Below are 26400 nucleotides of genomic sequence, written 5' to 3'. Positions count from 1 at the left end.
GGTATAAATTGCATTGTTATTTACTCAAACTGTAGAGATTAAAAAAATTTACTGGAAAAAAAAATATGAACCCCCATGCTAATGTTTGCATTCCAGCCCTGTCAAGTCAATAGATCGGACTAATTTATTTTTGTTACTTCAGTTTTTTAACAAATTTGCGAGAGTTTGACCGATCAATCTACGAGTGTATTATCAGTAGAGATTGCTATAGGGATACATTTATGTATATGCTAAACTAAATTAAATAGAACCAATTTAATCGGTTTAATCACATTCGCAAAGTAACTAAGAAAAATAAGACAATTATCACAATAATAAATCAGCTAAGTGTCAAACCATATTATTAAACCAATAGCAAATCCTTTCTCGCTTTGACGTAATACACTGACTTTACATTAAAACAAACATTGTCTTGCTGTTGAAAAAAACTTATGTTAAACTATTTAATTAATTAAATTTTCACAAACATGAGAGAGGGATGGCACCGTCCAATTAAATTTAAATTTTCAGTCCCACCATCATTGTCTCTCATGTTTGTCAAATTTAAATTTGAAAATCAGAAAATCTCACCACATCTATATGATGACGGTGCGGGTCCTGTGGGATTGTTTCACCTAAGATTTTATCCCCAGGACCTCATTTAATAAAAAAAGTCTCGAGCATTCTTAGTCAGCAGCAGATTCAGGATTTTGTTTTGATGGAAGCCGTAGTGATTAAACTATAAACTTAACTTTGTTATGACATAAAATCAGTGTTGTAAAATATTTACAACATTGCAAACATAAGCGTGTGCGTGTATTTGTGTGTGTGCGTGTGTGTGTGTGACAATTGATATCTATTCCTATAGAACCACTCAACCCATATAAAGCATGATAATTGACATAAGAATTCAAGATCAGTCCTCCAAAAGTGTCAAAAACCTTCAAAACCATTTGCCAAATATCCACAGAAGAATAGTTCAACACAAAAATCTCAAAATGGAGTTTGACACATAACACCATTGGGTAATATATTAAATTGTGACCGATCGCCAAAGGCATTTGTAAGAACATTTTGAATTAAGCAGTGCAGCGATGCAAAAGATTTTGGGCACCTTACACTAACATAAAGTTTGGTTTCGATCTCTGCACTGTCCTATGTTTGTATTCATCAAATCCTTTCTTCAATTCAAATAGCCGTTAACTAAATGAAACAGAACTATGTAACCCTGCCACAAAAAGAATTTGGCCTTCCAAACAACATTTAAATGCCAGATCTTATTCCCATCCCTTGAAGAACTACTAGAACTTTTCGCAACATCCATATTCTCCCAAGCCAAAGACATAAGACACCTTATTTAACAGTATAAATGCCATCCTTCGCAAAATGTCGTAACACCTCATTAGCCGTTGGAGTACTAGGCAAATGAATTCAAAAAATGGATTCAACATCCATCGGCACAAAATACTCCGCAACAAAGCATTATTCCTACGATTACTATCCATCAGCACAAGGAGACACTTTTGTATCAAAACGAAGCACTAGAGACTGCGCGAAAATATTTGAGCAGTGGAATCCAATTGCCGTGATAGACATCCACTTGTGAGTTGCGTGACCCACACTTAATATGTCACCAAATACCTCGTTCAAGAACGCCATGCCCCCATAGAAGACTTCACCAGATATAAGATAAGGGTTATGACCATGCTTTGCGGTAAGAAAAGAACTGTGTTTAAAGTATCGAGCTTTCAGCACCCGAACTACCAAAGAATGTTCAAAGACCAATCACCAACGTTGCTTAGCCAACATCGCTCTATTTTTCTTTTTTTCTTTTTTTCCTTTTTTCCCCGAAAGGAACACCCCACTATTCAAAGAACAAAAATCTCTGAATCCATTACAAGTCTACAAATCAAAACGACCAAGCAACCAAGCCTACAAAGTGTTGAAGATAATTGTGCAAGCCGAATAGCAATTAGAAAATACCCTTATTCAATTAGAAAATGTTATCAGTAAATTTACGAAGATAATTATTATTATGATTTTTTGTAATTCACATATACTCCTCAACCTAGCTATTTGTTATCAATTCTTTTGAGAAATTAAAATAAAAAATAATATTTAATAAATGTGTTTTTATTGAGTCTTGCTTGATTTCCTGGATGTCAAGAGCGGAAACAATATTGGGCTGCCCTTTGGTCCTTTTGCACTTGGGCTTGCTTATTGGGCCATGTTACTGTTAACCATGCCGGTGATGAAGATCATATCGAACAATTGCCCCTTGTACTTTGTGCTTTGATGCCAAGGTGCAAAAGGACACGAAAAAAATAAAAATTTATCGTGAATAGAATGACTGAATCATGCTATAATCGTCATTGAAAGAAAATCAAGTTGAATTATTACAAGTGCTATCCACGAATAAGAAATATAATTATGCAGTAACTTGCTTGTATAATAATTTGTTCATAGAGTTTTTGGGCATCGCCGGGGGTTAATTATGAATAAACTTTTATTTAATTTAGAAGCCGGACCTTTAGATATCGGTTCATATTATAATTTTAAACTAAAGATGACTTGTTCAAACACCAACACCAATGTGATTTATAGATGTTGCTCACAAACTTATGATTAAAAAATAAATAAATAAAAGATATTTTAAGAAGAAAAAAAATCCTTAGCCTCAATCCAAGTAAATATTTTTCTACGTGGAAGGCAGCAGAACAATCTCTACAATTATGAACATGAGTCTCCAAGTTGGATTATGAAACGACCCGCCCCGCACTCCCCCAGGGCGAGTCTATCTAAACTCGTAAAATCGAATCAATACTATTTATGAAATCTAATAATACTATAAAAATTTCGGTAGAATCTCCCTTATAAATAAAACATTCTCAACCTGCAATTTATAAAACAATACTCCCAAAATAATTCAATATTCATCCATCCTCCACAACCGACTTCTCAAGCCAACATACCAAATACCACCCAAAATCATTCTAATGTTAAAATACAATGATTATCCTTAATTACAAAATATAATAAATAAATACAATTCGCAATATCCCAAATATCAAAATAATTAAATCTACGACATCCTGTCACCATCACATGGCCACAATTTCAAATCTAACTATCGTTATTGGGTCGACTGATGTACCAGCAAATCTCCTGTGGGTGGGGGGAAATATAATAAAAACGGGATGAGTATAAAACTCAGTGAGCTCAGTGAGTGGATAGTAATTTTTGACAAATAAATAAATCTATTTAAAATGATTCAATCTTTCTCAAATCAATTTCTCAAATCAATTTCATCAAAATATCATAAGAACTTACATAAACTTATTTAAGTCAAATCAATCACTGAAATACTATATTACATAAATCTGCATAAAATCGATGGAATCATAATACTTATCATATCAAATACTGAATACCAAAAACTATCATCAAACAAGTACCCAGGGGACTAATCTTATCATATCCGGACCTCGACGGACGGGCAATCAGGGAACCATCATGCTCCGGAGCTACAACGGATAGATGGGAAAAAAACTTATCATATCCGGACCTCAACGGACGGGCAATGACGCACTATCTGGGTAACGTCACGCCCCGGAGCTACACGGATAGATAGGGAAATACTATCTCATATCTCATCATATCTATGCATGCATAATCTAGTCCCCAAAGGACAAAAGCGCCCAAGTACACGGCCCAAAGCCTCTGTGTGTACTCAGACGGGCCCCAAAGGCATGTATCTCAACTGTCTGTTTCTCATATCTGTATCACTGTATCTCTGTATCTCAATAACTGATCTGTATCCCATATCTGTATCATTGTATCTCTGTATCTCAATAACTGATCTGTATCCCATATCTGTATCACTGTATCTCAATAACTGATATGTATCTCATATCTGTATCTCTGTATCTGGAGGGAAGGGTACTGTCTAATGATTTCAAAAACAACATTTATACACATGTACATAAACATATAATCACATCTGAAATCTCATTTTCTTTCTATTCAACATATCTCAAATCTGCTCAATTCTAATCTCATGCATTTACTCAAAATCGATAGTAAAATCATTAATCAAACTCATTCTCAATAACAATAAATATCAACACATAAATAAAAATCAATTTTCTAGAAAATCATTAAATCGAAGCATTAAACACTTATTTATCAAAACATACTGCACTGTATCATAAAATCATCATGTACTTTGAAAATAGGTTTTGTATATTCCACTCACAGTGACAATGTCCAGACTCGGTGTCGACAACGTCCGCGAGTTAAATTCTCGTTCGCGAATCCTCCTAATCAAGGAAACGCCATAATCATTCTCCGTAACTTTGAAATACAACCAATTTTATATAATAAATCTCGAAACGAATATCTATCAAAAATAAACTATTCCCGCATGCACAAAATTACCGAAATACCCCTACATACCAAAATTACCAAAATGCCCCCAACATCATTATTTTACCAAATTATCCTCAGAATCTTCAATTACCAAATTGTCCTTAATTCAGATCACATAAATAACCACAATGTCAAAAATTACGAAATTACCCTCGGAGTGTAAATTTACCAAAATGTCCTTAACAACTTAAGTTACCGAATTACCCTCGAAATCTCAAATTACCTCACTGCCCTAACTTAAAATTACCAAATTATCCATTGATTCCACAAATTACAGATTCACCCTCAAGTTTATGAATTTACCAAATTGCCCTTGAATTCAATATTACCAAAATACCCTCATATCAAAATTACCAAATTAACCTCAAAATCATAAATTACCAACTTTATCCTCAATTACAGCAATTACCAAAATACCCACAAAATCTGAAATTACAAAATTGCCCTTAGACTGTGAAATTACCAAAATACCCTTGCCGGTCAACGGTCACCGGAATTCATCCGACAGCAACGTGAAGCTCAGAACTGAAATTTAAAGCCACGATGAGTCCAATGGTGCCGGCGGTGACCTCCCACGCGCGGCAACGGCGGCAAATCGAGCTTCCAAAACCGCGAGCTTCCCAAGTGGTTGATCGCCGGCAATCCGGCCGTTTCAGGTGACGAGGTTGGTCGGAAAATGATGCTGGTGACGTGAGGAGTAGAACCCAGCTGGAAGTGTGCCCAAACTCCGGCGAAATCGATGGCGGCGAAAACGGGTTTTGGCCGCGAGTTTTCGAGCTCAAATCGCCGGCGTTCTGGTCGGTTTCCGGCGACGAGGACAGCTGGGATATAACGGTCGGCTTCCAAGCTTCAGATCGATACCAAGCTCGGCCGGTGAGGTGGCCGGAATCGGGAGATACAATCGTGTCAAGGTCGCGGGTTTCCGGTCGGATCCGGGTCAATGTCGGGTCAAACTCTTTCTCTCTCTCTCTCTCTCGTGCCTTCTCTCTCTCATTTCTCTTCAAAAACAGTTTCCCCCCTTTTTCCATATATAAAACCCGACTTTTTCTTCCTCTTCTTTCTTCTTTTTTTTTTTTCCCACTTAAGCTTAATACAAATTAAGCTAATACCGGACCCGTGACGAAAAAAAAAATCCGACTATCCGAGCGTTTAATCGCGCTCAATTTATATAGGTGAAGGGTCAAAAATAATCGGGTGTGGGGTATTACAGATTAGGATTCTCTCTTAATTTTTTTTTCTATCCTAAACTCTCCTAATTTTTCAAATCTAATTAAAAAAAGTTGGCTTAATCGTAAATAAAAAAAAAAGCTGGCTTGATTATCAACATTAAAATTTAAAACTCAATTTTACCCACTCATTAAAATATGAGTTAAAAAAAAAAGGAACTATGAATAGGAAAAGATCGTTGTTCCTTTTGAAGTCAAGGATTAATCGAGCAAAATTTTAAGACAAACGTTAGTACTAATATAGCAGGGACATTTAAATTTGAACAAACTTTGGTTTGTTGGGTGATTTTGAAGATGAAGAAGAAATAGGCTGCTGATCATTTTCGGAATCCTATAGTAGTAACTCAAAGCCAATGATCTTAATTAAATTTTTAAGAAACAACCATATTTATTAAAATGAGAGATATATATTAAGCTAAAACGAGGATAGTAGGAGCCATTGATCTTTGTACCTCTTCTTGATAATTGAAACACTAAGCCAAAATAACGCTTTAAAGAGCAAAATTTTAGAACCCAAAATTGTTGCATTTGCTCTAAAAGCCTCTCCGGTGACTTGAAGCAAATCCGTATTGAGTATTAACCACTCTGGTGGGAAAAATTGTTACATTTTTTCTAGGCATGAAATGGTAGTTTTGTTTAACTCTAAAACATCTTGAGAGTTTGTGTTTATAGAGATGTTTGAATCTTCGTTCTGTACGAAATTTATGTGTAGTGCACTGATTTAAATTTCTATATTATAGAGTTTGTGGAACTCTAAAATATTTATAATCTTCTTTCAAGTAGCATAAAAAGTGGTGTAGTGGTTGATCTTGATGGTACCCGCTTTGTAAAAGACGGCAAATACTATGGCCAATGTGCTTTTCATTGAATGAAGTGATGCTTTTGAAAAGAACTTCAATATTAGGTGTATGTTGAGACCATATAAATATATGTTACTTAGAGGGAGATACAAACTTTTGTTGAGCTCAAATAAGTTGATTTGGTTTTAGGTGAAGAAACCTCCTCGGAAATGTATACTTTCTGAAGTTTGAGGAGCTAACTAAGGAACCGAACAATTGAAAAGGTTTCATACCTGCTATGACCATGCCTGGGGTCCCAACCCAACTCAAGGATGTCTTAGCTATGGGTATTAAATGTTTATTTTTAAAATTACTATAATTAAAAAATTTTATATTATTAATTATTTTTATTTTATTTTTCTTTCTCTCTCATCATCACCATCGCCTATCATTGGAAGGTTTGAATTTTTCCGTAAGTATGGGAGTAAAATTTTAGATCTTTTAGAAAATATAAAGAAAGGGGTGAATAGAATTATCATTTGTAAAAATGAATTTTACTAACATATGTTATATAATGGGGCAAAAGTTTGATTGTAAGTTCTAGCTTTTCGAGAAGGCCTAAATGAGGAAAGGTCTATAAAATATTTATGAAGATTTTAATATCTTAAAAAATATTTTCTGCAAAATTAACAATATCAACTAGAACTAATGTAGGACGTTATTTTAGAAATTTTAAGATTCTAGAATTTTATTATTCTAAGATTTCTATTTTAATTAGAGTCAATTATGGTATTTTATTATTTTAGAACTTTCTATTTTTATTAGAGTCAATTAAGGCATGAGATTTAGTTAACTTAGAGAAAGTATATTTTATTTCCATTATAATTACGATTTAGTTTTCCTTTTTTTAAGTTAACTTAGGAAAATGGGTTTACTCTATTATAAATATAGAGGTCTTGTTATTATTTTCACAACTTCAGATTCAATTATTTAATAAAATTTCCTCTTTTATAATTTCCTCTGGAATTATCTATCAAAATATCTCTTGTAGAGTTGTTTGGATTAAAACGTTATATAATCTCACTTTAAACGTTATTAAAAATCTTATTGAGTCGTTTGGATTAAAATGATATCTAATCATGCTTCGATTAAAGCGTAACCTAATCATGTTGGCTTGGTCAAGTATTAGAATGATATTTAGTGTTTTCTATCCTATCAATTCCACTTCCGCTTTGTCTTACCCAATCAGTTTTGCTTCCGCTACTCTCGCTCCATCAAGAACTCACAAAATATTATTTATTCAACTTTTTCTAGGATGTTATGGCCGTAGATTGAGCATAAACCAGCCCAACTTGTGGCGAGAACCAGTCTTCAAGCCACAATCATCCTTTTTATTATTTTGGGGTTATTCTAATATTCTCGTTGAGATCCCTCGTAATTTCTGCTAATATAATGAATATCTCATTGATTTAAAATGTTGTCACCATTGGTGAAGCATAAAGAAGAAGATCACTTATGAGAACAAAAAAGTTAATTATCAATTAGTGTATGTCAATAAATTCTAAATTAAGATAATTCAAAAGACATCCATATTATAAGAGAGGCCAATGAGGTTACTTTCTTAATTCACTTAGCAACCATATAATTAACTTGAAACTTGAAAGAAAAAATTGGGGTACCTTTTAACATTTTTTCTTATTGCAAAACCAGTTATACAAATGCATATTTTACTTTTGCAAGCAAACAATCAAAATTGTTAGTGCAATGATTTGTCTGATAATACCCTTAAAATTGAATTATCCATAGAGTTATATTTTTTTTCAAATTGTTTTCAGACTATTATAGTTAAATCACGATGGTTGATAATGATTTTAAGATTTATTATGAGTGAATTGAAGCAAAGGAAACATAAAAAAAATGTTGTAAATATATATCACGAATGAATCATGCTATAAAACGTTAATGAAAGAAAACTAGGTTGATCAATTAAATAAAATTAAGTTGATCGATTATTAATAAGTTGATCAATTGAATCAATTGTTTAATTTCAAAATGGTAGCAATAAACAGAAGAAAGTCAAAATCTCAATGGCACGAGATGAGTTCAAAGCAAAGTTAAAAAATATACATATATACAGCCTTAAGGCAATAAATGGATTCAATAATACAATGGATTTAATTAAAACAATCTAATCGGCAGAGGAGGTTTTGACTCTATTTACAAGACACGAATTCAAGATGGGATGGAGGTTGTAGTGAAGGTTTTTAACTTGCAATATGGAGGAGCATTTAAGAATCTTAATGTTGAATGCAATATGATGAAAAGTATTCACCATCAAAACCTTATCAAAATCATTAGAAGTTGTTCAAATGATGATTTTAAGGCATTGGTATTAGAATACATGCCTCATGGAAATCTGGGTAAGTGTTTGTATACAAGCAACTACATTTTGGATATTTTTCAAAGATTAAACATAATGATAGATGTTGCATCAGTTGTGGTATACCTATACTTTGGTCATTCAGCACCTATAATACATTGTGATTTAAAGTCGAGTAATGTTTTGCTAGACAATAATATGGTTGCTCATTTGAGTGATTTTGGCATGGCAAAGCTCTTACTCAGAGAAGATCAATCATTGACTCAAACACAAACACTTGCCACCACCGAGTTTGTTCTACATTAAATTTTTTATTTCTTTAATAGTTTATGATATGTTATTTATTTTTACGATCTTCATTTGAGCATGTTATTGTTAATTATTTTATTTTACCATGTAATTGTTGAAATCCATAGAGTATGGAAGAGAAGGATAGGCATCCACAAATGGGGATGTTTAGAGTTTTGGGATAATGATAATGGAAACATTCATTGGGAAGAAACCCACATATGAAATTTTTCATGGAAAAATGACATTAAAGCATTGGATTAATGATATGCTACCCAATTCAATTATGGAAGTTGTTGGTGCAAAATTGCTAAGTTCATGTCATTTGTCTTCAATTTCGCTATAGAGCGTTACTGTGGAATCACCAAAGCAGAGAATCAATGCAAAGGAAATTGTAACAAGACTCTTAAAAGCAGAGAATCAACTTGTTGCAATGAATACCGTGACTATAGAAAAAATATAAATAGATTGAACGTTAAAAATTATAGTCATGAATTTGATTTTAAGACTTATGTTTAAATTTCACATGAACTTGTTCATTGTTTAAAAAAATTTGTGTAATCATGTATAAGTCTCATTAGTTTTATAATAGAAAATAATATTAAAATATAAAAAAATATGAACTTACTAAATCAAAATTTTGATACTGGAGAAAACTCAAATTAGTTGCGATAGTAAATTGTGGTGGTACTATGATACTAATAACTTATGTATTAAAGTGTATGAAAAAATAAAACATAATTATCTTTTTTGTTAAATTATTAATGTTATAACATAAACTTTGAAAAATTGTGGTGGCTTATTTTAAGTTACTTTTGAAAAGTAAATCTCAACTTGTTTTTAAAAACTGTAGTAAAATACAAAAAAATTATGAAATAAATAATTTTTACAAAATTTATTAAATATTATTTTTATAAAGAATTATGAAATAAGAAATTTATTAAATTTCTACTTTAATCCCAAATGATACTTAAGTGTCCCACCATATTATGATTAGTCAATGTCTTGCTGTCTTTGCTTTCACTGACTTCTGTCTTCTCTTTCATTGACTTCGCAACACGTAATTTCTGAGTTGGGTTGACTATTGACAAAAATGTTATAACCCATAAATCACGCACAATTAACGGATGGGCCACTGATTTCTTCATCTTGGAAGATCATTTTTGCAGCGAGATCGACAAAATTTAATTCAAGTTAAAAGATCAGAAACGAGTGCCACTAACAAATACTATTCAAGCCGCGGAATTTTGTTGGACTTATCGGCACCTGTGAATCCTCGAAGCATCAAACGAAGAGCAAAAACATTTCAACGTTTGTTGTCACGTGGAGAGGAATCTTTTCTCGCTTTAATTTCTCTCCTCTATTTTCTGATTTTTCTCTTTCACGTGGAGAGAAATTTAGGTTTCATCATAAATACTTAATTAGTCATTACCCGATTGTCTTCATTTCAAGGATTCTCCAAGGATCGACAAAAATGTTATAACCCATAAAGCACGCATAAACACTATTCAATGGGCCGCTAATTTATTCTTCATGAAAGAGAATGCGAAAAATATCAGAGAGAGAATGGGACCGTGCAATTAAATTTAAATTCCAAGTGAGCAGTCCCACTCTCACCATCGCTATCTCTTATGCGTGTCAAATTTAAATTTAAAAATAGGAAAATCTCAGCACGTCTCTGTGATAACGTTACGGCATTGTTTCATCTAAGTTTTAATTCTCATGACCTCTTTTAATAGATAAGTCTTGGGTGTCAAGATTTTGAAACATTCAACTTTTGTGATTTTTTATCAAGTAAATGCTTGTTTACTTTTTGTATTTTGATTTAAATACTCATTTAATTCTTATATTTTAAAAAGTACTTCAATATACTATTAGTATTAAATATATTATATTATTATCTTTACTTTTTCTTTACCTTTATAATGCTACCCTATCAACAATATTCTTAATATTAATTAATTTATCTAAAAAAATTTAATAGCAAGTTAACTAATTATTAATTACCAAATTAATCAATAAATATCAGTATGAAAGAAATAGTATTTTATTGTACTTTAACTAGAATTTGACAAATAAATATTTTAAAAAAATTAATATCAACTAACTGAAAGTAATATTTAATATCATTGCAATAATCTTACTAATAATTGTATATAAAAATTTAAAATAATAGCATAAAAATTTACATTAATTTTTAATTCTTTAGGCTAATTTGATGAATAAACCTTTTTCATTAATAACTCCAAGATTGTTATTGTAAGGTATTATTATTAAAAAGAAAATATTAAAGGTTGGAACCTCATATTTAATAAGAGAAGTATTTTTCAAAATATAAAAATTAAATAAACTCTTAAATTAAAATATAAGAACTAAACCATATTTTACAGTTTTTTTTAATCAAATAACAGGGTAATCTTAAAAACCTAATAAACAAAGCTCTTGCCATTGAACAGCTTTTTCATTAAATCCAATGGCTGAATCCCAAAAGCGGAAAGTTTTGATTGGATCCACATAATAAGAAGAGAGGAAAATATCTAGTGATTCTGAGTGGACCCGCGAAGAACATTTTTACCAGACGACCAATATTTTGATGAGAGTGACATCACCGGTTTGTATAATTTTTTTCACGAATAGTAAATTATCTCAAATTCAGAAAAAAAAATATAGAAATATAAATTTTAACTTATCTAAAAATTTGAGTTTCTAGGAGCATTATATGTCCAGTTACTCTAATATGGAGAAGAATTTTTGTTTTTAGTGAGTAGAACTATTTTGCGATAAAACTATCGAAATCACATTTAAAAAGGATTTTTTAAAATAAAAAAACCACTCCTCTTCCTACATAATGTAAGAATTTAACTTTGTAAATTTATCTATTTAAGTAAAGTAATAATCTTTTCTTGGATCTGCAAATATTAAAACTTAATATTATATCCTTTAACCATATTTGCTCCAAACTCACGAGATTACGAAATTCATCATTAGGAATTTGTATAAAAGTTATGAGGTTAGAAGTCTAATCATAGGAAATAATTTAATAGGATGATTATAAAGGGAAACAAAACTCACCACAATCACTAATTACGATTTACGATTATGAAATATCTAGTGTTCCTGAGTGTCGACCTGAAGGATTGGCTTGACGCAGCAGGTCCACATAAAATTTTGCACCTTTCGACAAGTTATGAGTATAGTCTTTTCACTCCTCTATTTTTTTTCTTGCTGCTTCTTCGAAATTTCGGTTTCATTATATATACTTGGAAGCAGCTATGAGCGTTCTTGCATTATCAATCCAATTAAGCACACACTTACAATCTAAATATTCTAGTCTCATGGAAAAAATTCCTTCTGCCCGGATGATGATCAGATTTCTCTTATTCCATTGCTTGATTCTTTCCTTCATGATTGCATCAGCCAACACTACAAGTATTACCACAGACCAACAAGCCCTTCTTTCCCTGAAAGGTCATGTAACTGAGGATCCAGCCAATTTCTTGGCTAGAAATTGGAACACAAGTAGCTCTGTCTGTAATTGGACGGGCGTCACTTGTGATGTCCGTACTCATAGAGTCACAGCCTTGAATATATCTGGGTTAAATCTCACAGGCACTATCCCTTCTGAACTTGGGAATCTCTCGTCTCTTCAAACACTTGATCTCAGTTTTAATTGGTTTTCGGGTTCCATTCCCGCCTCTATCTTCAACATGTCTTCTTTACTTTCTATTCGTTTTACAAACAATACACTATTTGGCGAACTCCCACCAAATTTTTGCAATCACCTTTCCAATTTGGAATCCCTATTTCTTAAAAGTAACATGTTTCATGGCAAGATACCACTCACTTTATCAAACTGCAAACGGCTGCGAAACATATCTTTATCGCTTAATGATTTTTCTGGGACCATACCAAAAGAAATTGGCAACGTGACAAAGCTTATCGGGTTATATCTTCGAGGGAACCAACTCCAAGGTATGATCAATGAGTTTAATTCATTGAAGAAAATTAATAATGTCTCACTTTTATTAATCCTGTCAGCCTATAATTATTTAATTCTATTGAGTAAATTGTTTTTTATCTCTCTTCAGGCAAAAACTTTTTTTTAGTTCCTTTTTTTTCTTTTTGAGTACCAGTTAATAAGTTAAAACAGTTAACGCATATGTTACTCATGATTTTTAGGAGAAATTCCAGAGGAGCTCGGGAATCTTGCAGAATTAGAGGAGTTATGGCTACAAAATAATTTCTTAACTGGAACCATTCCTTCATCAATCTTCAATCTTTCTTCTCTATCGATCTTGGATTTGTCAGTTAATAACTTGACAGGTAACTTCCCTAACGACATGCACATGTGTCTTCTTTGTAATTTTACATCTCCTATTATAAATTCTCTTATGGGGACATGTCATGTCATGTCCACTATTTAGCATTATCTTGTTAATTGTTAGAAATCTATGAGATTATGCAAAATTTTGTAAATTATGTTATAGCAGATAGTCTATTAATAAACAATTTCTTAAACAGGCACCATTCCTTACGCTGGAAATCTATTTCAGCTGCAATGGCTTGATCTCAGTGATAACCAACTCTCTGGTTCTTTTCCCTCTTTCAAATTCAAAATGCCTCGTCTACAAGTTCTTGATTTGAGTGTCAATGGACTATCTGGTGAACTCCCTGCAAATTTTTGCAACAATTTTCCTTTTCTGGAAGAACTTTATTTGTCCAAAAATATGTTTTATGGCGAAATACCCTCCGATCTAGCAAATTGCAGCTATTTGCGAATCTTAGTTTTGCAGTTCAATAATTTCTCTGGAGCCATTCCAAAGGAAATCGGTAACTTGACCAAGCTTGAAAAGTTAGATCTTCAGTTTAACAGACTCCGAGGTGCGTCTTATTATAGTTTATGGTATACCCACTCGTGTGATATTTTACCTTAATCAGTGATGCTCAATCTTATAAGTTAGAATATCTTGAATATCAATCTTCAATCTTTCTTCTCTATCGAGTTTGAAGTTGTCATATAATAACTTGTCAGGTAGTCTTTGCTAATAATATGCATTTGTGACATCAACATAAAATATTTGAGATGAAATCACTGTTTATCTTTATATAGTTGGTGATGCCATCGCTAACAAATGATTTCTTAAGAGGCATCATTCCTTCTCAACTTGGGAAACCATCTTCACTTCAAAAACTTTATCTTAGCTATAACCAGCTCTCCGGTCCAATCCCTTCCTTTATCTTATTTAAGTCTTTTTTTCTAGAAAATATTCATTTCCAATATAATATATTATTTGGTGAACTCCCAGGTGAACTCCCCGCAAATATTTGCAACAACCTTCCTTTTTTGGAAATCCTCTTTCTAGACAAAAACTACTTTGGGAGCAAAATCCCATCGACTTTATCAAGGTGCAAACATCTACAAACATTATCTTTGTCGATCAATGACTTCTCGGGAGCCATACCAAAAGAAATCGGCAATTTGACCAAGCTTAAGTATTTATATCTTGACCAAAACAAACTCCAAGGTATGTATGATTTATATTTATGTCATTTTTTTAGTTCTCACTCTGAATGTCTTACCTCAACCACCGTGCGCTCGTTCCTAGAATAGCAGGTGTTTATTTGCTTGAAAATCAATTTTGTTTAAGCATTTTAATTGGAAACCTTATAATAAATGTTGACAGTAACTTTGAACCTCTTTGTTAGTATTTAAGCAGAGAATTATAATAGATAAAGGGATTTCAATCCTCTCCTATTCTAATCATTCTTAAATTTTTTATAAGATCATGACACGTGTTGTTTATGCCTTTCTAAGTCTATGATTTAATTATTTTTTACTTTCCATATTAAAATTAAAACACATCGTTTCATTGCCTAATTAAAAATCTAAGACTAACGGCTCTAAAATTAACGAACGTCTAACAAGCACAAACCTTCTATTTCTTTTACTTTGTTAGTTTTTCTCTTTCTCTTTTCTATTGCATTTTCTTCTATTTTGTGATCACTCAACAACTATTGATAATCTATCAAGCAGATTAGATGTTTTTCTTTACTTTCTTTTTTTGTTCTTTTTTTTAATTGTCTTTCTAGGGTCCAAAATCAGATGGAGAATTTGAAAGATGGAACAATATATATAAATGTGAAAAGTTAAATTATTTTCAGAGATTGCAAATAGAAATTGTGTTCAATTGATATTGTCTACTTCATCTGTCAATTGTTATTGCAGAATACCAATGACAATAACACATCCAGTTTTAATCTAATTCCAAGACATAAATTCGTAAAAGAATTAAGAATTAATTTGCAATGTTTCTTCTTTGCTCAAGTTTATGGCAAAAGTTTAAAAGTTAGTGATATAATAAGTAGTAGAGAAGAAGAAGTCAGAAACAAGCAACAATTTGTGATAATGGCGGTTAAGTTCAGACGTTTATTTAGGCATGAAAGCAAGCGTTTTGATTTTGGAAAGGAAAGTCTAAACTAGATTAAATCCTAGCCTTAGAGCATGTTTGGTTCGGCTTGTCTCGTCATTTGACAAAAACTTTATTTATTTATGTTTTGATAAATTGTTCTTTTTTTAATTTCTTTTCAGGCAAAAACATTTTTTAGTTCCTTTTTTTCTTCTTGAGTGCCGGTTAATAAGTTAAAATAGTTAACGCATATGTTACTCTTGGATTTTAGGAGAAATTCCAGAGGAGCTCGGGAATCTTGCAGATTTAGAGGAGTTATGGCTACAAAAAAATTTCTTAACTGGAACCATTCCTTCATCAATCTTCAATCTTTCTTCTCTATCGAATTTGGATTTGTCAGTTAATAACTTGACAGGTAGTCTTTGCTAATAATATGCATTTATGACATTAGCATAAAATATTTGCCATGAAATCTCTACTTATCTTTATATAATTGGAGATGCCATCGCTAACAAAGTATTTCTTAACAGGCATCATTCCTTCTCAACTTGGGAATCCATCTTCACTTCAAATACTTTATCTTAGCTATAACCAGCTCTCCGGTCCAATCCCTTCCTCCATGTTGTGCAAGTTTTCTTAACTAGATAATATTCGTTTTGAATAATGAATATAATATATTATTTGGTGAACTCCCAGGTGAACTCCCGGCAAATATTTGCAACAACCTTCCTTTTCTGGAAATCCTCTTTCTAAGCGAAAACAGCTTTGACGGCAAAATCCCATCGACTTTATCAAGGTGCAAGCTTCTACAAAAATTATATTTGTCGGTCAATGACTTCTCGGGAGACATACCAAAAGAAATCGGCAATTTGACCAAGCTTAAGTATTTATCTCTTTACCAAAACAGACTCCAAGGTATGTGTGATTTATATTTATGTCATATTTTTAGTTATCACTCCGAGTATTTTACCTGGACCACTGTGCGCTTGTTCCTAGAATAGCAGGTGTTTATTTGCTCGAAAATCAATTTTGTTTAAGCATTTTAGTGAGTCTATGATTTAAATTATTTTAGACTTTCCTTATTAAAACTAAAATACATCGTTTCATTGCCTAATTAAAAATCTAAGACTTAACGGCTCTAAGATTAACGAACGTCTAACAAACATAAACCTTCTATTTCTTTCACTTTGTTAGTTTTTCTCTTTCTCTTTCTATTGCATTTTCTTTTATTTTGTGATCACTCGACAAATTTTGATAATCTATCAAGCAGATTATATGTTTTTCTTTACTTTCTTTTTTTGTTCTTTTTTTTAATTGTCTTTCTAGGGTCCAAAATCAGATGGAGAATTAGAAAGATTGAAAATATCTATAAGTGTGAAAAGTTAAATTAATTTTAGAGATTGCAAATAGAAATGGTGTTCAATTGATGTTGTCTACTTCATCTGTCAGTTGTTATTGCAGAATACCATGACAGTAGCGCATCCAATTTTAATCTAATTCCATGACGTAAGTTTGTAAAAGAATTAAGAATTAATTGGCAATGTTTCTTCTTTGCTTATGTTTATACAAAAAGTTCAAAAGTTAGTGATACAATAAGTAGTAGGGAAGAAGAAGTAAAAAACAAGCAACAGTTTGTGATAATGGCAGTTAAGTTCAGACGTTTATTTAGGCATAAAAAAAGTGTTTTTATTTTGTAAAGGAAAGTCTAAAATAGATTAATTGTTTTTTAAATCATGAAATCAATATTCTTCCACCATGATATCAATTCATATATTCACTGTAGTAGCACCTAGAAAAATAAAGTAAAAATTTAGTTTGAAAAAAATTCTTATGTTCATACAAATATTATATTAGTAATTCAAATTAATATTAAGATGAGTAGTTTTTTTTTAATTTAATAATGACATGAATACTGAAATTATTAATATTTATATTTAATTAATAAGAATAAAATTTAATGATTTATTAACATTTTATCTATGTATAATAATTAATCTTAAACTCATATTTACTAATTTTAATTACAAATACTCATTTCATGATATAAAAGTGTATAATTTATTATTAAAAATAAATTTGAATTATTTTTTGTTTCAAAATACAGGTGAGATACCACATGAAATCGGTAATCTCCATAATCTAGAATGGATGGCGTTTAGTTTTAACAAATTAGTTGGTGTTGTCCCAACTACAATCTTCAATGTGTCAACACTCAAATCACTTCATCTTCAGAGTAACTCACTCTCGGGAAGACTTCCATCAAGCGCAGAAGTTCGACTTCCAAATCTTGAAGAGCTTCACTTGTGGGGTAATAATTTTAATGGCACAATTCCTAATTTCATTTTCAATGCTTCTAAGCTCTCCGGACTAGAGTTGGAAATAAACTCCTTCTCCGGTTTCATTCCAAACACATTTGTCAACTTAAGAAACCTTAAGTGGCTTGGATTAAATGATAACTATTTGACATCTTCGACTCCAGAATTGAGCTTTCTATCCTCGTTGTCAAATTGCAAGTATTTAAAGTATTTTAGCTTGTCTAATAATCTACTAGATGGCATTCTTCCAAGGGCTATAGGCAATCTTTCTCAATCTATTGAAGAGTTTTGGATAGTTAGTTGCAACATTAGTGGCGGCATTCCTGAAGAGATCAGCAACTTGACCAACTTGATAGCAATTTATTTAGGTGGAAACAAATTAAATGGAACAATTCCGATTACTCTCGGTAAATTACAAAAGCTTCAATTATTGAGTTTTGAAGATAATCAATTGGAAGGATCAATCCCAAATGATCTTTGTCGTTTAGCTGCACTATTTCAGTTGGACTTGGGCGGTAATATGCTTTCTGGGTTCATCCCTGCATGCTTTGGCAATCTCACCTATCTAAAGAAACTCAATTTGGGCTCCAATCAATTAACTTCTACTTCTTCAACTTTATGGAACATTAAGTACATATTGTACCTTAACTTGTCTTCAAATTCTTTTACTGGCTCACTCCCACTAGGGATTGGAAATTTGAAGGTTTTGGTACAAATAGATTTGTCGATGAATAATTTTTCAGGTGCTATCCCAACAACAATTGGAGGCCTAAAAGATCTACAAAATCTCTTTTTAGAATGTAATAGATTACAAGGCTTAATTCCTGATTCCATTGGTGGTTTGATAAACTTGAAATCCTTAGATTTATCCAATAATAATCTCTCTGGAGCTATTCCTACATCTTTAGAGAAACTTTTAGATCTCCAATATATAAATGTTTCTTTCAATAAGCTAGAAGGAGAGATTCCTAGAGCGGGACCTTTCAAAAATTTCTCAGCGAAATCATTCAAGGGAAATGAATTATTGTGTGGTATGCCCAAACTGCAAGTCCCACCATGCAGAACTAGAATCCACCACAAATCAAGGAAGAATGATATTCTCATAGGGATCGTCTTGCCATTGAGTACTATATTTATGATAGTAGTGATTTTGTTGATCTTAAGATATCGAAAGAGAGGGAAGTCACTGCCAAATGATGCTAATCTGCCACCAGTAGCAAATCAGAGAAGGTTTACATACCTAGAACTTTTTCAAGCTACAAACGAATTTAGTGCAAACAATCTAATCGGTAGAGGAGGTATTGGCTCTGTTTACAAGGCAAGAATTCAGGATGGGACGGAGGTTGCAGTGAAGGTTTTTAACCTACAATATAAAGAAGCATTTAAGAGTTTTGATATTGAATGTGACATGATGAAACGTATTCGCCATCGAAATCTTATAAAAATCATTAGCAGTTGTTCAAATGATGATTTTAAAGCGTTGGTATTAGAATACATGCCTCATGGAAGTCTGGAGAAGTGTTTGTATTCGAGCACCAACATTTTGGATATTTTTCAAAGATTGAACATAATGATAGATGTTGCATCAGCTTTGGAATATCTGCACTTTGGTTATTCAGTCCCAATAATTCACTGTGACTTAAAGCCCAGCAATGTATTGTTAGATGATAATATGGTTGCTCATTTGAGTGATTTTGGCATGGCAAAGCCCTTACTCAAAGAAGATCAATCTTTGACTCAGACACAAACACTTGCCACCATAGGCTATATGGCACCAGGTTCGTTACATAATAAATATTTTTTATTTCCTTAATACTTTCTGATATGTTTTCTATTTATTTGGATCTTCATTTGCGCATACTATTATGAATTATATTATCTTACTATGTAACTGTTGCAATTCATAGAGTACGGAAGAGAAGGAAGAGTATCTACAAATGGGGATGTTTACAGCTTTGGAATTATGTTAATAGAAACATTTACCCGGAAGAAACCCACAGATGAAATTTTTTCTGGAGAAATGACATTAAAGCGTTGGGTTAATGACTTGCTACCCATTTCAGTTATGGAAGTTGTTGATGCAAATCTATTAAGTCAGGAGGACAAACATTTTATGACTAAAGAACAATGTGTGTCATTTGTCTTCAATTTAGCTATGAAGTGTACAGTAGAATCACCATGGGAGAGAATCAATGTAAAAGAAATTGTAAGAAGACTCTTACAAATTAGAGATTCATTGCTTAAAAATGTTGAGGGTAGACGCATGTGACACTCAAATTGATTTTCTTTTCTTTCACTGGTAATGATTTATAATCTTTGCAATGAATAGCTCCAATAATTGTGTGTATGGGTATTGTCTAACTTTTAATTTGTGCCAATGCTAGGTCTGCTTTCCTTGGTTGCTGTGCCCGCTTGTATCCTACCTTCTCTCACTTTTAAATATTCCTTCATTCCAAATTATCTATGATTCGGAAGGGAACAGATTTGACACTTGGTCAGTTTGCTGCATCTTATTCAACTTCTAAGGTGATTTGTTATTGTGCAATTTGAGTCCCTTTAATTTTCCTTAGAGATTTATACCATTTGTTTAGGTTTAATTATATTTATATTTTTTCTATAGGGAAAATCTAGACTTTCATTTGTTATAATCAGGTCAGTGTGATTTAATTATTGTTCTTTTGCTTCATGTGTGAAAAACTATGAATATTTTGTAGGATTTAGAAGGATTGAAAATTTCAGTGCATTTAGTTATATACCCATCAGTTTATGCATACATCGCATTTCATGAAAACCAAAGCTGGTAGATTGAGAAATGGACCTTATTATATGTCAGATGACCTAAATACTTTGCTCAAACTAGGGAAACTATTTACAATTCCTTTTAAAATGATATTCTTAGTTGCGCATAAAATTAGAAAAGAACATATATTACACTGAACTCACAGATGAAATTTTTTCAGGAGAAAATGAGATTAAAGTATTGGGTTAGTGATTCACTACTCATTTCAGTTACGACAGTTGTTGATGCAAATCTACTAACTTGGGAAGACAAACATTTTATGACCAAAGAGTAACGTGTGTCATTTGTCTTCAATTTAGCTATAGAGTGTATTGTAGAATCACCAAAGCAGAGAATCAATGCAAAGGAAATTGTAATGGGTTTCTTAAAATTTAGATGCTCGTTGCTTTAAAATGTTGAAGAGCTAGACGTATGAGACAATCAAATTGATTTTCTTTTCTTTCACTGGTAGTGAATTATAATCTTTGCCATGAATGCCTTCAAAAATAGTGTGTAAGAGTATTATCTAACTTTTAATTCATGCCAACGCTAGGTCTGCTTTCCTCGGTTGCTGTGCCCACATGTGTCCTGCCTTCTCTTATTTTCAAATATTCATTCTAAATTAGCTATGGTTCGGATGGGAACGGATTTGTCACTTGGTCAATTTGCAGCATCTTATTCAATTTCTAAGGTCATTTGTCCCCATTAATTTTCTATAGAGAACTCTTGCCAAATTGTTTACTATAATCAGCTTATGCGTGTACTACATTTTGTCAATATCAAAGCTGGTAGATTGAGAAATGGCACCTATTACATATCAAATGATCTAAATACTTTGCTCAAAGCTAGGCAAGCCATTTACTATTCTTTTTTAATGAAGCAAAATATAACGAGTTTTACTTGCTCATAAAATTAGAAAAGAAAACTAGGATTATTGCTCCATAAAGTTGTCGTTTACTAGAAGTACATTATAGATTTTACACCTAATTTATTATGTCTGTAAATTCACCAATACAAGTTCTTATATATTATCAGTTGTATAAGGGTTAAAGCTACAATGCCGGGCACTAAGCCCGGACACCATATTGAAAATTGAAATCAAACCGTTCGATTGAACTTGAGATGTTGGTTCTCAAGTATATATTAATAAACATTTTATACCATCAGATTTCTCATTCATTTGAAATCCATAATTTCTCTCATCCATTTAACCGCCCCGGCCCCACTCTCGCCAATCTGATTTCTTCGCTTTCTTAAAAGGGGAATCCCTAAATTTCTTCCCTCTTTGAAATCCATAATTTCTATCATCTGATTTCTTTGCTCATTACCTAAAATCAAATCCATTTTCTCTCTCACACTAATCAACCAATCGGAGTCATCTACCCTAGTATTTGGTTTGTATACGAGAGCTAGGGAGAGGCAAAGTTGGTATCACGTCTGTTGCTGCGTTTCCAACCGCCCACCATTATTTCTGTCGCACCATTGACTATACCATCAGTTCTTCAACCTTCACTGCCGTCATCCTAGCTTTGGCCGAAATCGTGGCCGCGTGGGCTTCCTGAAGCCACCAGCGAAAACCCTCAAAACAAGTTAATTTTTTTCTCTTGATATACTATTTTTTTTCTTGTTTGGTTTTTGGTGTTGTTTGCTTGTTTTGAGATCTGCAATCATTGTTCGGAATCCTAAAGATGGGTGCTCACTAATTTGGTAAAGATTTCCCCATTCAGCTTTTTTTCTTTTATTTTTATTTTTTTGACCAATCTTATTTTATATGTGTTGATATTCATTATGTCATTTTTAAGCTGTTTTTTGCCCTTTTTTTAGAAATTTTTATTGATGTTTCTAGAGACTCACCATCATATACTGTTGCTTGATGATTTAATTCTATATATTGATGCTATATAATCACCAGCTTTTATTTTTAATTGAAAGTCTTAGCAATTTTTTGGGTTATTTGTTGATCGGTGGTGGTATGTTTCAATTATGTAGTGCTATAGATTGGAAGTTTGGAGTTGAGCTATTCGTTAAGAGGTGAAACGCCTCAATTTTTAAATAAGCTCTTATGACTTTGTTTAATGGAAGTGTGATTGATTATCATTTTTTTTTTTTTTGGGTAGGCTTTTTGGTAATGTGAGGACTGAAGTTAATACTTGCGAAGGTGACAGAAAGCTTTATTAAGAGGCCAGGAAGTTAAAGCTTGTGATTTAGGTAGTTAACTTGGTGCAATTGATGTTTTGTTATCTCAAAACTGAAAAGTAAGGTTGTTGTTGGTTTTGCATGTCTAATTTTGATAGAAAATTGATTATTGAACTGAAAAGATAAAAAATAGTTTATTGATTTTGCAGAAAATTTAAAGATTGTTGGACTGTTATCAGAACTTTGATTGTTTCAAAATATGATTAAATGATGCTAGATTCGCTTCAAATTTTGAGTAATAAAAGCCGGATTGTATATTTCAAGTCTGGACATTTTGGAATGAATTGAACTAATAGTTGATTTTTAATGGATTTGTCAAATTGGTCAGTTGCTGTTGGAATTTATCAAAAACTGTGTATGTACCATGTTTGGTGTTATAAACGAATAATCTATTGGTGTCAACAAGAGCTAAAATTTTGAGATATTAAACTTCGATAAGTCTATTTTAAATGTATTTTAAATGTTGAAAGTTCCTTGGTAATTGAACATCTGGTTCTCTTTTGTTTTTTATGATTTTTCAAACTCCACCACTTTAGCCGTAAACCCCTTGACAGAACTATTCACTTGTGTTTGATCTTATGAAACATTAGCTTAATGATATCAGAATGTCTTGAACTTTTAATATGTTATCAAGTTATATGTGTAATTATGTTCTGGGAATTTTCATCCCAACATATTGAGTATTTTAATTTTAATAAATCACCAAAGCTCAGCTGTTTTTGTGTGAATTAAAAAGGCAGTTTTGATTTGTTTAGTTCAATCCTGTGAGAACCAATTATGGAGTTGTCCAAATGGCTTGAAAATTTTATATGTTGTGTCTAATAATATTTTGGAAGTTTTCACAATATTCTGAATAGTATTGAATTTTTAAAGAAAATCAGAAGCTTAGGTTGTTGGTGTTTCCTGCCAATAAACCAGTTTTCTGTAACTCTGTATTGGGTCATAGAAATAGTAATAAATGTAACTAAATTTGAGCTAAGATGTTATATTCTAGGTGCTTTACATGTCTAGATTATATCTGCCAATTTGTATGGTAATTGAACCAACCCAATAATTTAAAGGGATTATTGAACAAGGCCTGTACTTATTACATGGTCTAAAATAATGCCAAAGGTTTCTATAGATTTCCATGAATTTTATTTGTACATCATTTGTTATTTGATCATTGAAATTATAGACTTTGAAGTTTGGTCTTATAGATCAGAGATTGACATTTTTTTCGCTTGATTGCAAAATTGATGGATTCATAAGATTGATTCTTATGTGTTTAAATGTCAATTTTCTTTTGGAATCTTTGAGTATGTTTTCATGGCCTCGTGGTTAAATGAGATGTGATTAGAATCATTATGCTTAAAAGTGTATGGGCTAATAGCTCATGCCTTGCTTTTTTCAAATATTTTGTTAATGGAGATGCTGGAAGTAGTTTGTGTGCTATGCTCAGACAGTGCTTTGGAGTTTCATAATTTTTAGCTCACTTCTTGGATGGGGGTGTGACACAGGTCGACACCTTTTTCGACACTTTTTTTGTAATGGTAATGGGGAGGGAAAGCCTCCACTGCTCACGACATATGGTGGAAGATGATGGTGAAAATTAATTCGCGCATGGCGTGCACCCGCCAACTCTCTTCTTTACGCTTTTTTTTTTTTTTTTTTTTGTAATTACAAAGTTTGAGATGCCTTTGTTTATGGGTTTCATTTACAAGCTCTGATGAAATTAATCCAAAATAATTAATGTGTTGTATGTATTATTTGATTTTTAAAATAAAAAATTTACAAATTACCAATTGCACTAAAAAAAAGAAGGTTATTTGGTAATTTAAAATTGTCATCATAGTTATTTTCGTTTGAAGAATTAAACAAATTACAAAATAATGAAACAAATAATAACTAAAATGATAAATTATTACTTGGAGTAATAATGATCACTTGAATTATCAAATAATTTTAACACTAGGCAACATTTTCATTTTTTTTTCTTAATAGATGGGGCTTAATTAAACTTAATTAATAATAAAAAAGAAGATGAAACAAATAATTTTGATTATAAATTATCACTTGAAATGTCAAGAAATTTTGAAATGCAACATGATATATATACATGTGTTAGACAATGTGATACATGAAATATCAACGTCAAACATTCGTTGTACTAGCTAACCGCTTCATTTGTTGTGAAATAAGTTGAGTAAGTGTTTCATACTTAGTTGTTTTTGGAGTGGAAGCAGCTAACTGCTTAATTCTTTGCTTAACAATTTGGCTAACTGTTTCATTGTTAGCTATTTTCTTGAACGCAAGTAGTTAACCACTTGATTCCTTGTTAAATTAGTTGACTAACCACTTAATTATTGAGTGTTTCCGAAGTGGAAGCGATAAACCGCTTAATTCTACGTTATATCAATTGGCTAACTGTTTCATTGTTGGGTGTCTCTGGAGTGGAAGTGGTTAACCGCTACATTAATTGTTAAATAAGTTGGCTAGCCAACTTCGTGATTATATGCACTGTTACTTTGTCTTCCTCACCCATTTTCAATTTTTCTCTTTATTCAAGATATGGAACAATTCAAGTGAAACATGCAACAAGTGAGGTCAAACATATAACATGAAATTTATATTTAAAAAGGTCATGTAAAATATGCAATATCTGATGTCAAACATGCAATAGATGAGGTTAAACATGAGAACCACATCAACATGCAAAAATTCACTTGAAAGATGCAACGACGGAAGTAAAACATGCAACACGAACATGAAACATGAAACAGATGGAACAATTTTCATTTTTTGGTTTTATTCAAGATATGCAACAATCCATGTGAAACATGCAACATGCAACAAATGAGGTCAAACATGCAACATGAAATTTACATGTAAGAGGGTCACATGGAACATATGGGGTCAAACATGCAACAGATGGGGTTAAACATGAGAATGACATCAACATGCAACAGTTAATGTGAAAGATGCAACACGAAGATCAAACATGTAACACAGACGTGAAACATGAAACAGTCGGGAAAATTTTCATTTCTGGCTTTATTCAAACATGTGAAAATGCACATGAAACATACGACAAGTGAGATCAAACATGTAACAAGTGAGATAAAAAATGCAACATGAAATTTACATGTAAAAAGGTCAGGTAAAACTTGCAACACCAAAGGTCAAACATGCAATAGATGAGGTTAAAGATGAGAAACATGCAATAGTTCACGTGAAAGATGCAACAATGGAGGTATACGAACGTGAAACATGAAACGAGTGAGAAATTTTTTATTTTTTGGCTTTATTCAAGACATGCAACAATCCGTGTGAAACATACAATAAGTGAGGTCAAACATGCAACATGAAATTTACGTGTAAAAAGGTCACGTAAAGCATGCAATAGATGAGGTCAAACATGCAACACATAAAGTTAAACATGAGAACCATGTCAACATGTAACAGTTCACATAAAAAATGCAATAACGGAAATCAAACATGCAACGCGGACGTGAAACATAAAATAGTGGGATAATTTTCATTTTTTGACTTTATTTCACGTGAAACACATAACAAGTGAGAACAAACATGTAATATATGAGGTTAAACATGAAAACTATGTCAACATGCAACATGTCATGTGA

At 32.1% G+C, this 26400-nt stretch overlaps 2 protein-coding genes and 1 long non-coding RNA gene across 3 annotated transcripts; all 3 read left to right on the top strand.

The window, feature by feature from the left end:
• The first annotated feature begins 12386 nt into the window (after positions 1 to 12386).
• On the top strand, positions 12387 to 15916 carry LOC18044906 (probable leucine-rich repeat receptor-like protein kinase At1g35710). Its single transcript, XM_024186091.1, has 4 exons — positions 12387 to 13052; positions 13260 to 13403; positions 13602 to 13961; positions 15759 to 15916. Exons 1-4 carry the CDS (start codon positions 12416 to 12418, stop codon positions 15914 to 15916), a joined length of 1299 nt encoding a protein of 432 aa, XP_024041859.1. The 5' UTR covers positions 12387 to 12415.
• A 1719-nt stretch (positions 15917 to 17635) lies between these two features.
• On the top strand, positions 17636 to 20071 carry LOC112095421 (probable LRR receptor-like serine/threonine-protein kinase At3g47570). Its single transcript, XM_024186090.1, has 2 exons — positions 17636 to 19580; positions 19710 to 20071. The coding sequence occupies exons 1-2, from the start codon at positions 17636 to 17638 to the stop codon at positions 20069 to 20071; spliced, it is 2307 nt and encodes a 768-aa protein (XP_024041858.1).
• A 1580-nt stretch (positions 20072 to 21651) lies between these two features.
• On the top strand, positions 21652 to 24429 carry LOC112098953. The gene is made up of 4 exons (XR_002905992.1): positions 21652 to 22288; positions 22571 to 22612; positions 22699 to 22789; positions 24277 to 24429. It is a non-coding gene; the product is annotated as an uncharacterized LOC112098953 (long non-coding RNA).
• Positions 24430 to 26400: the final 1971 nt, after the last annotated feature.

Source organism: Citrus clementina, unplaced genomic scaffold (genome assembly GCF_000493195.1).
Source record: "Citrus clementina cultivar Clemenules unplaced genomic scaffold, Citrus_clementina_v1.0 scaffold_4, whole genome shotgun sequence".
Lineage (NCBI taxonomy): Eukaryota > Viridiplantae > Streptophyta > Magnoliopsida > Sapindales > Rutaceae > Citrus > Citrus x clementina.
Note: the sequence above shows the minus strand (reverse complement) of the source record. Positions and strands in the feature narration are given on the sequence as shown.